Genomic DNA, 15575 nt, shown 5'->3' with positions numbered 1-15575 from the left:
TACCTAATATAATAGGTAGTGAGATGGAATTGCATTTTCATAGCTGCTAGGTGGCTCGAGGGGGGGCGAAATAAGCTTGAGATCTCTGATACAACCCATCGAGCTTCGAGCTCTACCATCAGAGTATCTGCATTTCTTGACTATGTTGGGCAAATGCTAGGATCTGCAGACAAGGGGGATCGTCTGGAGTGGCGTACTCATAGCCATTGAGCGTCGCTAGGGTGGCTGTTCATATAGTCTCCATGGTGTAATAGTACTTTGGGTCAACATTTAAACTGCCAAGTAAATTTCATTAGCCTAGACCAAGTACGTTCTAAATTTGGAAGAGGAAAAATTAAAATTTAAAAAGAAAAAGGAACAAAAAAAAGAAAGGGAACATGGGCTATCCTATCTAACCTAGGTTGATGGATACCTGGGTAGGTAGACTGTCCATGAGCTAACAAGTCGCAGTATATTGGAACTTTTCCAAAAGCATTGATATGCATAAAGTCAAGTAACACAATCAAGGATTATGCGTACTCACCGGTATAAGCCGTTGGTATCCAAGCTACCCTCCATCCTACCGGCTCAGCCAACTAGACTTAGCTCGACGCAAGTACTCCCAACGGAAACCTCGTCAAATAATGTCCATGGTTGCTGAACAGGTGAATAGGGCTTGCATACTGCCTAGGCATCTCCAAGAGCTGAGTACCTTACCTTCAGGGTGTTGCTATGCTTCTCGGTCGGCCAAGTTCTAAGGTAAGCCGTCTTTTTACTCGGAAAAGGTGAGCCTGCCTCCGCGCCTAAGCTAATGGCTATAGCCATTACCGAGTATTGAATGTTATCTCCCAGTCGCAGGGATATGACAGATTGGAGCGCCATGCATCTTAACGGCCAACAAATTTCCTGAACTGAAATGTGTCGTCTGGGCCGCTGGCGTAGTCATCGCTGTCAATTTCGATGCTGTTTTCATCGCTGTCAGAAAACGACGCAGGCCTTGATAGACGTGTACCTAAGTCACTATTGTGACTGATAGATTCGATAGGCACTGAGCTATCTTGCCACGGAAGGACATCGCCATCCGTATCTGCAAGTGATATAATCATGCAGGTTGAGTTGTCAGTGAAGAATATTGCTGCAGATTCTGTGGTTGTCAACCAAGTGGCGTATGTCTTACCACTGACGGTTCCTGAGAATCGGTGCGTTATATCGATCGGACGCGGCCCGCAGCTCAGAGGATCCCACACGAACACGAGACCCCCATAGCTGCTGTCAGCCTCGCACCTCAAAAGGAGAAGCTCCGGCTGCACAGGATGCCATTCTAATTTTGTCACGTTGGCATGGAACATTAGTACAGCCCGAAGATCGGAAGTGGGGATATCCCAGATCCAGATCGTACCTGGGGCCTCCTCCAACCTCGTGGCTAGGAGGGACGAAGAGCTGTCAAATTTGGCAAGATTGCACCCAAATATTAGGTCATGGTGACTATTTGGGGTTGCCCACTGGGGAGACACTGCTTGGGTAGCTCGGACGAATGTCGGTGTCGAAAATGAGCCAGTATTTGGGAAGGTATTTTGTTCTTGCCAAATCTTCATAGTTAGCAGGGCTTGCCAATTCCCCCCATTGATTGGAGAGGGATAACTCACTTGCAATGTATCTTTGGGCAGGATAACTTGGGGGTGATGGAGCCGCATTGCTTCAGCCATGGATGGGGTGTATAAAATGCATATGCAGGTAGAGCCGTTAGCGATGGCGGCATGCCGATTATCTGGGCTGAGAGAGACCGTTCTGATGCCTGTGTCCTGCAAAAGATCCATGTCATGAGGGGCATGCATGAGAGGGCCTCGCCAATCCTTGAATGTGTGACCATCAGAGGTGTAAAAAATGACCCTTGGTGCTTGCGCAGATGATTCCCACACCGCCAACCATTTCCCGTCCGTGGTCCAAGCTAATCCTTGGGCGTCGATGGTATCTGGGTACCAGGAGCGCTCGATCTCCCTCGTCTCTGGCGAATGTATACTAATCATGTCTTTGCCAGCCGACCTTGTGAGTAATGCAAGGTGGTAGGTGCCCGCACGAAATGAATACCCATTTGCTGCAGAAGTAGCATTGTAAAATTTAGGGTTGGTAATTTCTACTGCTCTCGAGGATGCAAAGTTAACTAGAGTTAGCTTGATGCCGAAAGACGACCAAATGCAGACTTCGCAATCAGTAGCCCCAAATCTGACGAGGGTGGTCTTGGTAGTTGACGAAGGAATCTTGACAGTTCCATGGAAATCACCCTCTCGGACCGAGAAGACGTGTACCAAGTCAGCGACTGCAACCAAAACCTTCGTAGAGGCAGGAGACCAGGCGAAGCTCGTTACACCACCAGCAAGGCCTTGCGGTAGCTTGATGGTTCGGGAGATGCCCAAAGATTGAACAGCCCGTACGACGATGCTCGAGGGGAGGAGTGTAGCAATAAGTTCGCCATTTGGACTCGGGTATGAGTGAGGCGATGCTAAGTATTCGAATTCCAAGGTTAGTATCCGAACTATGTCGTGTAATCCAAGCAAAATAGCAAGAAAGAGAAGTGACGATATTTTAGGGTGGAAAACAAGGAATTTATTCTTGTAACCCGAGATAAGACGGAGGTAAAACTGAAGTAAAACTGAGGGTAATTCTCCTACACTGAAGGGTTTTTGAGAATCGCATAGTAACAATAGTGGTTCAATCCTAGAATTCGAACTACTCAGCCCCTTTTGCCTTGGGTCTGCCAGAGGTATTATAACGCGGTGGGCTAGTAGGGCTGAACAGCGAAACCGGTCAGAAAAGCTATCGTGAGAGTTAAGTCATAACCACGTCAGAGTCAGTCCTTGACCTGATCGTCAAAGTGTAGGACCAATCGCACAGATACCCAGCAGTGAGTATCAAGTAAAACCCGTACCTAGTAGTAGGAATGCTTCAACGGAATTCGGTGATTGGATAGGCTAATCAGTCAGAAACACGGGATAAATGTGAAAGACAGGTCAAATTGATTTGTTTTTGTTGACTTCTGACATTGAGAAAAAAGGGAAAAGTCTAGCGTTGGACCAGCGTCATCCAATGGACTTTGTTCCGCGTTGGTCTAGTGGTAATTTTTGGTAATTTTGGTACAAATTTATTTGGTATCAAACCCTGAAACACCCCGCGAAGACCCAGTCTTTTTAGTCTTTTTAGCTGTCTGTTTAATATGCACATGCACGTGTAAGTTTAATAATACATAGTTACATGCATTCAGCAACTTGAATGAGCTTACTAACCTTAAGTACTTGAGTACTTGAGCAATAACTTAAGGGCCGAGCCGCCGAGGAGATAGGTTAGATAGATAGTAGTATACTAGTAACTAACTATGGGGCAAATAGCGACGATAGCCGCTTCAACTTTCCTTTCACTCCGATTCATGATGTATTTCCAAACTCAACCTCAAACCACTTCACCACTTCTTTTTGGCTCATTTGAGTGAATTTAAAACAAAAAATCGTGAAACTCACAGACAAATTTCTTCGACTAAATAACAAAGAATAAATAGACATGATGCATAGTGTTCCTTGATTTCTCGACTCGGCGGAATTATTTGTCGGCATGACACAAAAGGCCCTCTCGACTTGTCGAGCATGGTTTATAGCAAGCGGTCTGCGGCCTTTTCTAGGCGATAGGGGCCATCAATTTCACTCCTCCCGACGAGTCGCTACTGCTGTTGCCGCTGCTTCTGCTACTACGACAACTCAAATTATACCCGAGCCGCATAGCCCAATTCCAGTGCCATCTGCTCGACCCTCCCGCCGGACACAGTTGAAGGATGCGAAGCCATTTTCGGACTTTCTTACAGATACCTTTAATCGGGAACATGACTACTTGCGCATTTCACTCACAGAAAGATGCAATCTCCGATGTGTCTACTGCATGCCGGAGGAAGGTGTTCCTCTCTCCCCTTCAAGGGAACTGTTGACGACTCCTGAGATTGTTATGCTGTCATCCGTATTCGTTTCTCAAGGGGTCAACAAAATTCGCCTCACGGGCGGGGAACCTACCATTAGAAGAGATATCTTGCCACTCATGCAGCAGATTGGTGCTCTTCGGTCGTATGGTCTGCGGGAATTATGTCTTACCACTAACGGTATAGCCCTCCACAGAAAGCTCGACGGAATGGTCGAGGCTGGCTTAACTGGCGTTAATTTGAGCCTCGACACTTTGGATCCCTGGCAATTCCAAATTATGACCCGACGGAAAGGATTCGACGCTGTAATGAAGAGCATCGAAAAAGTTTTTGAGCTTAATAAGCACGGAGCCGGTATAAAGCTCAAGATCAATGCAGTTGTCATGAGAGGAATCAACGACCGGGAGATAATTCCATTCGTCGAGATGACCCGCGAGAAAGATATCGAAGTAAGATTCATAGAATACATGCCATTTGATGGCAACAAATGGAATAAGGGCAAAATGTTTAGTTATGCCGAAATGCTGGATCGTATCCGCGAGGTACATCCTGGTTTGGAAAAAGTACAGGATCATCAGAACGACACGAGCAAGACCTATAGGATTCCCGGATTCGTGGGCAAAATTGGTTTCATCACGAGCATGACACATAACTTTTGCGGAACTTGCAATCGTCTTCGCATCACAAGCGATGGAAACCTGAAAGTTTGCCTATTTGGAAATGCGGAAGTATCGTTGCGAGATATTTTAAGAGAATCAAACTGTGGAGAGCCAATAGATGAGGAAGCATATGAGGCATTGAAAAAGGTCGAGGCGGATAGGCGACAACATACTTCAGACCATACAGCCAAGCCTAATTTGTCACCGAACGAACGTCGGCTTTTAAACGTCATCGGCATGGCTGTGAAAAGGAAAAAGGCCAAGCACGCAGGTATCGGCGAACTAGAGCACATGAAAAATCGGCCCATGATACTCATAGGTGGGTGACCATTCTTTGCTCTCTGGGGAAAACACACAAGGGATCATGTTCCCAATTAAATATGATCAAGAATCAAGGTGGCCATTGAAGAGACTCGAGCTGAATGGGGTATCTGCTAGATTCGCGGCGACTTATACCAGCTAGTTGTTCACAAGTCAGAAGCCCTCAGCATACACCTCTAATCGCTACACGATTTGTCCCTGGGCTATCTAATATACCGGCTACCTTTACACAAGGACGGCAAATGCGGCTGTTCTCGCAGTCAAGTCAGAGAAATACCAAAAAAGATAAGACCGTTGGTCTGACACATGTGTCTGAGTCGGGTTCCGCCCACATGGTTTCTATCTCAGATAAGACGCCCAGCAAGAGAGTCGCCAAGGCAGCCTGCAGCGTACTTTTCACCAATGAGGTTGCATGCAAACTCATAAAGGAGAATCAAATCAAAAAGGGCGACGTTTTGGGAGTTGCCCGGGTGGCCGGGATTATGGCGGCAAAGAGAACGCCGGACCTCATCCCGCTATGCCACCCTATTGCCATCACTAAAGTCACGATCGATCTAGACGTGCGTGAGGATGAGACTGGAGGAAGCCGAATCGAAATTGAGGCCACTGTGGCCTGCGATGGAAAGACGGGGGTAGAGATGGAAGCTCTGATGGCCGCTTCGACGGCTGCGCTCACGGTCTACGACATGTGTAAGGCGGTAGATAAGGGAATGAGGATCCAAGACCTAAGGGTGACCGTAAAGGAGGGCGGGAAAAGCGGCCGATGGGTTGAGGGTGTTCCTGATAATCTAATGGGGGTCGAATAGATCACCTTATTCGTTAAATTAAAAGATTAAAAAGGGCACTCTACGCAGCACCTCCATTCACCTCCATTGGCCGTGATCTGTATCCTCCTCACCGCATGAGGGGAGATTACGCTTGTGCTTGTGTTGGTTGTTCTGCATGATTACGCCAGCATTGAAGGATATATTTGATTATTTGATTATTTGATCCTCTGTCTGTTGTTGATGATTGATGATGTGCTCTCATGAACACGCAATTCTGACCATCTTCAACAGCAATCTCGCATTTGGAGATGGCTACCTACCCTCTTACTGCCTCTCTATCCATGTGTGTAGGTACCCAACCCAACCTACTGTAGGTGAGCTGCTGCTAGGTAAGGTAGATATGTATGTAGGTAGGTAGGTACTGAGTCATGCCATTCATATCTTTCTTTCTTGAATTGGGTTGCGGAGGGGTGTTTTTTTTTTTTTCTTCTTCTTGGATTTTCGGGATACCGGTACCGACCCCGCCAATGCCGGCGCTTCGCTGCGTTGGGGAATAATCAAAATCAAAATCAAATCAAATCAAATCAATTGGAATGATGGATTTCTGCCCAGTGTGCCCCCTCCCCACCTAGTTAGTCTACTAGGTACGTACTAAGGTTAGGATCGTAGCTACATAACCTGGAACTGGGAGGGACCAATCACAGCTTGGCGATAACACAATTAGAGTCAGATCCACCTCAGAGGACCCTTATTGTTTTTTTTTTTCCTTCTTCTTTGCGTGTGTGCTCTATTAAGGTTAACTCTCCGCGGGGCAAGCTACGCTAACTAGGATGGGGGGATGTAGGGTACGGTTTATTAGTTATACCTGGATCCACTTTCCTATAGTATTGATGTTATACATACCTAATAATATGTATGTATGTAAGAATGGTATATGTAGTTAGTTAGTTATGTATGTACTGTACTACGTAGTAGGTCTGGTCTGTATGTATTATGTGGACCCAAAAGGCCTCACTGTGTGGAACCTAAGCCCGGCGCTTCTGCCAATAGAAGTCGGTGCCAATACATATTGGGTGCATACTACACCATGTAATGTAGGAAAGAGAACGTAGGATATACTACTGTAAGTGTGTAAGTGTGTATGTATGTATGTACGTAGGAAGAGTTAAATCGAAAAAGGGCTTTGCTGATCTTCCAGATCTTGCATCTTACTCGATCGGCGGGAACATTATGTCAAGCGAAAACTTGCTGGTGAAAAGGTGATTTACATACATACCCAGTTAGGCATCTTGGTCTATCTGTATGGATTATCCGTGCTTTTTTGTGTGTACCCGATGTGTTGGGTGTTTGGTTGATATGATTCTGTATAGTTATCTGTCAGGCAAGATGATGTCAAGCCATGACCATGATGTCAAACCACGAGGGCTCGCGTTACCACTAGATAGAAGGCAGTTTGTCAAACTTAACGCTGTGTCCTTCCTATCCCTCGTACATACATGAACATGAAATGAAAGCGGATAAATTCTTACACGTGAGGAACGTGGTACATCCCGTACATCCCGTACACACCTACCTACGCAGCAGCGACATGGTAATTAGAAGGCAACACAAAGTTCAAGGTTATCACTTTTTAGCCACTCTCGTGAGGCACATACATACATACAATTGCATTCATTAAATTCGGCGGTCAAGCGGGCCCTAACACCCTAACCTAGTAGGTATGTTGTAAGTTATTGTTGTACAGAGACAATGAAGATGAGCCTCGACCTCAATGGCCGAATATCCCTACGTACGACGGGCATTAGTGCCGTCTCAACATCCAATCAGCATAGGTCCAAAGATAAACCTGCAGAATCGCAAACACTGTGCTAGACTGTGCTCGCCATCGCTACGCTAAAAACACCAAGAAAATGATGGATGGTTGTTGAACGACAGAGTTTGAGCCGTCAAGTTCAATGTTATTCTTGGGTTTGGTTGGCATAAAAGATCGCGAGCGAGAGCGTCGGATGTTATGCACTCTCTCGTGATCAGAATCATGCGCGTTTTGTAAAATACCATTGTGGCTCTTGGTACGGTCCTGTTTCAGCTTCAAAACGAAGGGGACTATACTAAGAGGAGGAGAAGGAGGAGAAGTAGTGCGGGTGGTCGGATCGTGAGTGGGGCACCGAGGACTTATGTAGGTAGCACCTACGCCATGTAGATAGTTGACTAGTTAGATCTGCATTGCCGTCGTTTGGATCTGAAGAAAAGAGCGCACGGATCCTGTAATGCTTGGATTGTGAAGTCATCGTGGTAGGCCTTTCGCGGCTCTTATCGACATATCGAGATGGCAATCGATAAAAGGTAACAGTTAGGATCTAATGCATATACGTAGGTATGGTATGTGTGTACGCTGATACGACAACATTGAACATGTCTGCGTTTATGAGGTTGTACGCAAAGCCGGTTGCATCGCGATATATTGCTCTATGCGTACCTGTTGTAGTACCAAAACGTAATAAAAGACGGCTGGCGCGCCGGCGCCTCACAAACTAATAATTCAAGTACGGAGATTTTTGCGGGACATCAACCGCAGCAAGCATCCATGAATTCTTTGCTTGCACTCTTTTTGAGTGGTTAAAAGTAGGATCGCCCACATGGTTGTCTCTTCGGTAGCTACTAAGCTGCTAGGGACCTAGTAGCTTAGAAGCCTCAGATATGTAGCTATCAATCCTCCGTCATAAGTTTGCCGAGGAGTATCCTGGGAAGCTGTAATGAGACTATACCGTAGGTAGTAACGAGAGAAAAGGAAAGGCTGGCTGGAAGAGTCCAAGGATATAACCTGACGTAAGTTACCAGCGCCGAACATCGGTAATCCTTAAACATATTAGGCAAGAGGACAGACGAGCAGAGGCATACCTAGCTACTACACGATGCTAAGTTGCTAACCCAGGCATGTACACATGTATACATAGCACTTGAGGGTTAATGGAGGCATTGGAGGGTCTTGCATTGGAGGAGAGAACAAACATCTAACATACCATGTTACATATATACTAGGTACGATTATTAGTGGTACTGAAATTGGATATAGAAATATCTCCAGCTATATTTATTTACCTGGGTAGTTACAGTATATGGTAACTATACCCAGGTATATATAGTGTAAAGGTAGGCAATCAAACAGTTAGGTATCATCCATAGAATAAAGGGTGTTTGTTTTGTAGTCAAAAAGGTACCAGGTCAAGAGTATCCATGGATCATGATGGATGTGTATAAATGGAGGAAGGAGGATGGAGGGTTAAAGATAAAAAAGCAGTAATATTAAAATAAGAACATACGAGATGGTGATGGGAACATCGTAAAGGTAGGTGCGTGCGTGCACATTGCTTGCACATGCGTCGGGTAGAGTAAGAGGACAAGACATGACAAGACAAGCACAGTACGAATTGAATCAGGAAAACTTAACTAATTCCCAGTCAACCAATCAGAAAACAATGAAATGCCTAGGCAGCTGCTAACTACCTAGCATTGGCTAGCAAGTACTACTGCGTAAGTGGACGCCGCTTGGATTGTATCGAGGGGTTCCTGGTCCACCAGCCCAGTGGCCACCAATGCCACCAATGCCACCAGTTCCACCAGAGTTCCACAGCGGCCGGTCAACTTATGTATGTATGTACGTACATAGTATTATTGCGTCGGAGGAGTGCTCTTTCTGTATGTATGTTGTGTTATTTTGACAGAAGGTTATTATCATATCAGCATCCCTCCTGCACCTTCTCCCTGAGTCCCTCCTCATTATCATCTATCGATTTCCTTTTTCTTTGATACCAGTTGAACTTATACTCTATTTCTATACTATACCTTATTTTGAAGTTCCAAGGTTGTTTTCTATTCCTTTGAACATTTGAAGTTGGTACAATCAATGTGCAGTACTGTACATTCAATATATACCTAAGTACCTAGACCCTCGACCATCTCCAACTTATCATTATTCACTTACACTTATCGTCAATTTCTACGATTTTGCCATACCTGACTTGTCGCATTCTCCGGGTGCCCGCTCTCAACCCGGGACGTTATCCGCACTCTACCTCACCAAAGTACTCTAAGTGCTTCTTATCTTAACTATTCGTGCACCAACAACACCTTTTCCCCGTCTTAAAGTTGAGATCGGGCACTTTAACACCATCCCAATTTAAACCTAATCATTTTCCGACAATAGCCTTACTATATTCGCTGCTCTAGTACTTATCTAAGTATTTGGGTAAACAACCTAAACAACCTTTACGACTCATACGCAACGTTTTCATTATTACCAATTATTTCAACTGCAGGCCAAGCGAAGGGTTGGTCGGAACTGTCATATGCTTGGGCGATCTCAGCTATATTAAAGGGCATTTTGGTCCAACAAATAAATATTACCAAACGCTTTTGGTTCGCGCAACGGCAGACGCCGCTTATCGCACCTCTTACATTGGCCAGTCTCGACAATCCTTATACTCAGCAACCTCCAGTAGCAATTTAGGTACCTAGTACCCTACCCTTACTACTGTCACCTATCGCCCGCCTACTTCATCACCACCCCCGGAACTTCCTCGACTTCGGAACCTACCTCACCCATCCATCCCCATCTGTATATCTGTAAGAAAAGGGATGATGGCAACCGAATTTGTTATGCCTAGGCTATCCGAGCAGGCACAGGCGCATTTCTTCCCATATCACCATATATCTGTGGCAATGGCGCAGGCGCAAGCGCAAGCGCAAGCACAAGCTCAGGTTCAATCGCCCACGTACCCGTCTCAAGGATATCAGTCTCAACAAATCTCGCCGCTGAGTACCTCGAATAATGGCTCACCAACATCACCTAAGCCATATCATCGTCAACGACTGCGACCTCTCTACATGCCTGCCGTTCTACGACCCACCGAACATTTTTCCAAAAACTTCATCGGAAGGAAGTCAGAAGTACAGGAAGATGACGATTCGTTGCCATCAAACAATAGCTTCATCAGTTTGACTGGTCTGGCCGCACTTAGCCGATTAAGCCGCCGCGCCACCGGGGACAGCGGAAAATGGGTTGATGGTGATTGGGATTGGGATATGGATATGTTTCCCAAACCTACGGCAATGCCCACACGACTTCACTGGAAGGTATGTCCGAATCTGCACCCCATGTCTCAGTTATGCAGCCCTGTCAAAAGGTTGCGCTACCGCAACACATGACGTTTGCATTCTTGTTTCCCTCGTGCTACAGAAACAGCAGCTGACTCTTCCTAATTCTTTTTAGCCCGATCCGGAATCTTCCATCTGTGACGAACCCTCGTGTATGCGCCACTTCAACTACTGGACACGTCGACACCACTGCCGAAAATGTGGCAACATCTTCTGTGATTCGCACTCGGCTTTCGACGTCCCCCTTGACCAAGACGCGAACTACAACCCAAGAGGCACCCCTAGCCGGGCATGCTCTCACTGCTTCTCGGAATTCAAAATGTGGCGTAGTCGAACAAACAGCCAGGCCTCTAGTGAAGACTCGTCCTCCGGCAGAGGTTCTCAGACGACACCAAACAGCCCAGCAACCGCGACGGCAATACAGGGCCAGCTCGGTCACCATCAGGACATTGCCTTGAGTGTTCCTCGAGACTGGAATTGGAGCACTTTTTAAAGTGACCTTATTACATAGGGCAAACAGGAGCCCAGGAGGCTTTTTCTCCTTCATTATAATCCCAGTGTCTCTGCAATCCGAAGCAGAACGGAGACCTGGTCACCTAATTACTATCATACACGACGACACAACAATACTTAATCACGACGGAAAATTCCTTACAACGACGAAAGGAATACTCAATCATCACATAGACTAGATGTTCTTATTTCCAGGATAGACTGGATCTTTTATGGCTAGATCCATATTGGCACGATTTCCCATGCATAGCACAACGGTATCATTTGAATTTTATTTTCGAGCTACGATACCCAGCACTTGATGCACTAATTTCGATACCAAAATTTTATGGAGTGAAGGGTGGGAAGCGAGGGCGAGGATGAGGACGAGGCAAGATGATCAAGGGATTCAGGGGTAGGAGGAGGAGCAGTATATCATTTGTGGCCTTGCATATTTGGAGCAAGGTATTCACCAGGTGTTCCGGAACTTAGATGACTGGACCAGAGACTGGACCAAAAGGAGTGCATAATAGGCGTCGGATAAGGGATTTTATTTTTGGTTTCAGCCCTGGTGTTGAGGAGTTCCCGGGCAGACGGACATGCAGCAGACGTCGTTGTGGTTACACGGCGTTTATGACATGAATGATTCCTCACCATATAGGTTCATCGGACTGAATTTACATTTGATATTTGATCACGATGGCATCTTTTAGGTGTTGCCAGGTGTTGCCCCCTACCACCAGTAGCCTTGAATTTCTAATAACACGTATGCCTACCTACCGTGGTACGTGCCTACCTAACATCTGTATGGACAATACCTATTATTCATTGTACATGTGTAGTGCATGTGTGTAATACGTACCTACCTAGGCCCATACTAATGTATGCAAAGAAGCCCTTTAGCCCGGTCTACGAACATTCGGGCCACTTTCTATTTCGACCCTTCTTTTTTTGTATAGTCCATCTGGATACTCGTGGTTGGTTCTAGATATAGCCTCTCCTGTCACTATGTCGGTTAGTATAGTATATGCCTAGGTTAGCTACATACATATGTAAACACATGGATGGATATTGACTAGCTTAGCTAGAGGGTCAATAATTAGATGACAACACTAGCGTAGGTAGGAATATGTAGCGGCATACCCTGTATGGGTTACCGGCATGGAAGTGGCTAATACGTAATGACACGCTCCTAGCTCGGTGAGTTCTCCGAGTCTCTCTTTTTTTTTTGGCCTTTTACTACTAATACATGTGAGACTATGCCTACTAAAACTATGTAGTACATACTTCCTTCTACTTCGCGCCTATACTATGTAACAATATCAAACCTTGAACCCTTGTCGGCAAGCCCGACTACGCCACGCAATGTGAAAACCGCTAAGTATCTTTATGGTAGGTACACCCTGTTATTATTACTCGTAATGTATGTAACTACTATCGTGTGCCTACAGTTTTACCTACACAGTACATACCACATAGATCTAATAGCGTGGGCCCAGAACGGTGGAACCGGCAGTAGCCGTCGCTGGAATAGGACTCAAGATTCAACGTTGCTTACATGCCGACTAACTAACTAACCTAGTATGTTCATACTACATAGCAAAGAGAAACAGGTGCTTAACATACTACATAAGTTAGTACATAGTATAGCCGAACATGAACTAACTTTAATAATTCTTCGAATTCTTCATCTACCCATCTAGTTACCTACAGTACCTACTTCGTATATATCCCTGCGCCTTTACAAATCTCAACATCCTCAGCTCCCTACCTACCTAATAATACCAAGTCCCTTAATAATACCAAGCCCTACATACATACATACATACATACATAGGTACCCTGCACAGCAGCGTGCAGCGTGGGATGTAAACACATAATAAGCGGATCCAGCTGGTGTTAGCCGGCTATCGGAAGGCTATCGGAGATGGCCCTACACAGCCAAGCGCCACCACCGAACCGGGGGCCCACAATAAACGGGATCGGCGTCGAAGTTTCTTTTGCGTTTTTTTGGTTTGGTTTAGTTAGTTACAGTTAACTAACTTATCCCGCACGCGATCCCGCACACCCTGCCCTGCCCTGCCGTGTTCGGTTTACCCCGAATAGTTAATTGAAGAAAAGAAAAGAATGAAAACCGCCTCCATCCCCACGCTGAGCCATGCTTCCCGGGAAAAAAAAATATAAGAAAAACTCAAAATTGTGGACTATTAATGAGTCTAGGTATTCGGTGGCGAGAAGACTGTCTGGGACTTCTCAAACTTCAATGGGTAAGTACTGTAGGTAGGTGCTAGGGCTGCCAATTACCTACTGTATGTAACCCAACCAAACCGCATCCGGCCTGCCTGCTGTAGCTTGCGGTACCTTACCTAACCTAACCCAAAGTAAGTCGCCATCACGATCTATGGGTTCGATTAGAGCCCTATGATGCTCTTACTTATCTTTTCCCCTGTTTACATCTCTATCTCTGCTTGTCTGTGTGTCTCTCTCCCTATCTCCCCGCCATTTCGCCATCGCTGGGTCTGGGATTGGGAAACGTGGAGATGGGCGGAGGCGGAGATGAAAAATCAGGGGGTGATGGGGTAGTATTTACTTACTATGGATTGGTATCGAGATAGCCGGATTGGATGCTTGCTTGCGAGATGACGTCTAGGATACCGGATCGCTGGGTTGCGAGTACGGGGGGGGGGTTCCTGACTTTGCGACGTAAACCTACGTTCGTTTTATCTCTTCTGAGGTTTCCGAGAGGAGGTTTTCCCCCGTCGAAGATGATCATACCTGCTTCCGGTGAGCGGGCTGGTAGGAAAGGTTTCCCGGGCGCATCTGGAGATTTTGTTTTGCTTGTCGATGGATGGATGGATGCTCATGACGCAGGTTCAATGGATTTGCTTGTGGCGATAAGATGGCGAGACGACCGTATACATACTTCCGGATAGGTGGGTAGGTGCCCGGGCAGATCGCCGGGCTTCTTATCTTGCCCGCTCGCTCGATCCGTGAATCTGCGGTCTCTAGATACACAGCGTCGAGTTCAGCTCAGGGATGAGTCAGAGACTCAATGAAGAAATCCCAGTCAGTGTTTTTGTGGGACGGGGATATTTCATCAGTTGGTATGGCGTGGCCTAATTCTAGCATAGGATCTGTTAGCTACGGGATGTAAGTACAAGCTTACCTATGCAAAGCGGCTTTCACGAGATTTGGCTTGGTACAACTGGGTAATCCTTTCTATTCCCAATGGGACTGTATGCCTTAACGAGTAATTCATGTACCCAAAGTAGTCTGCTTGTAGAAACTCACTGGGTCATATAATTCTATCGGAGCAGAGTCATGTGACTATTAGATACCTAGAAAATCACGTGATACCCCGAGGAGTCATTCTTGTGTCTGGTAGGTACGCGACCCCTTTATCAATATCATAGAGGAAGCACCCCCCTACCTACCTCCTTCCATAAAGGTAACACTATAAACAGCATATAATGAAAATTGGCTATGATCGTAAGTAGGGGAGATAGGCTGACACATGAGCTTGTCCTCGCTTGAGGAAGATAGGTGTGCATATCCTGCCGTCCAGGCGTTGTCTGCGTACGCTACCTACTTACCTAGGTATCTACCCAAGCTGCAACTCCTAAAGGTAGGTACGTAATAAGCACTACCACCCCCCCCTTTTCGATTTTCATCAACGAGAAGCTGCTTCCACATCATACACCCTCACCTACCACTAAATGTTAACCTAGAGCGTTATTAAGCACCTAAACCCGGACTTTTCCCCCTTTCCCAGCACCTCTACCTAAGCCACTTTAGCATAGGTAACGACAATAGGAAGCTTTGGCAGCTCGACGTTCTTTACCCCAAGTGACTGCTAGCCAATTCGTCGGCCTGTACGCGGAACAGTGCCTTGCACTGCCAGGAGTCGTAGGAAGAGCTGGCCTTATCCTTTGCCTAGGTAGCTGTCAGACAGCGGAGGATGCAGCGCGCATGTGTAGGTAAGGGGGGGCGCGTACCGCCACTTTTCTACCACCTGATGATGTAAGACCTCTAAACACGGGATAGGCCGTAGCGTGGTTCACACGACGGTAGACCGATGCATACCTAGTCATACATGGGCACGTCAAGCGCGGTGCGGTGCTGGCGGCATGACCGTCTTACCCCCGCCGGCGTCATCGAAGGAGCTCCGAACGGCACCAGACAATGCTATTGGCAGAGAAACTACGCTTTGCGCAGCTGTAGTTAGTTAGTTGGGTCGGCACCGTT

General features: G+C 46.4%; 3 protein-coding genes across 3 annotated transcripts; 2 read left to right on the top strand and 1 right to left on the bottom strand.

Annotated features, from left to right (window-relative positions):
• Positions 1-866: 866 nt before the first annotated feature.
• Positions 867-2673, bottom strand: GGS25DRAFT_518569 (uncharacterized protein; the record flags this gene model as incomplete). The annotated part of the gene is made up of 3 exons (XM_049263561.1): positions 867-1568; positions 1626-2479; positions 2649-2673. The coding sequence occupies 3 exons, from the start codon at positions 2671-2673 to the stop codon at positions 867-869; spliced, it is 1581 nt and encodes a 526-aa protein (XP_049120443.1).
• A 909-nt stretch (positions 2674-3582) lies between these two features.
• Positions 3583-5723, top strand: GGS25DRAFT_518568 (molybdenum cofactor biosynthesis prote; the record flags this gene model as incomplete). Its single annotated transcript, XM_049263560.1, has 2 exons — positions 3583-4915; positions 5035-5723. The coding sequence occupies 2 exons, from the start codon at positions 3583-3585 to the stop codon at positions 5721-5723; spliced, it is 2022 nt and encodes a 673-aa protein (XP_049120442.1).
• Positions 5724-9905: 4182 nt separating this feature from the next.
• Positions 9906-11548, top strand: GGS25DRAFT_139981 (FYVE-domain-containing protein). Its single transcript, XM_049256299.1, has 2 exons — positions 9906-10817; positions 10954-11548. The coding sequence occupies exons 1-2, from the start codon at positions 10320-10322 to the stop codon at positions 11329-11331; spliced, it is 876 nt and encodes a 291-aa protein (XP_049120441.1). The 5' UTR covers positions 9906-10319; the 3' UTR covers positions 11332-11548.
• Positions 11549-15575: the final 4027 nt, after the last annotated feature.

The sequence above is a fragment of the Hypoxylon fragiforme genome (genome assembly GCF_022984875.1).
Source record: "Hypoxylon fragiforme strain CBS 206.31 chromosome Unknown GGS25scaffold_2, whole genome shotgun sequence".
Taxonomy (NCBI): Eukaryota; Fungi; Ascomycota; class Sordariomycetes; order Xylariales; family Hypoxylaceae; genus Hypoxylon; species Hypoxylon fragiforme.
Note: the sequence above shows the minus strand (reverse complement) of the source record. Positions and strands in the feature narration are given on the sequence as shown.

What these genes read in the sequence shown, in the direction of transcription:
- GGS25DRAFT_139981 (XM_049256299.1), top strand. Translation starts at nt 10,320, where the DNA reads ATGATGGCAACCGAATTTGTTATGCCTAGGCTATCCGAGCAGGCACAG. An exon ending in CCACACGACTTCACTGGAAG is followed by an intron (nt 10,818 to 10,953) that starts GTATGTCCGAAT and finishes AATTCTTTTTAG; the next exon opens with CCCGATCCGGAATCTTCCAT.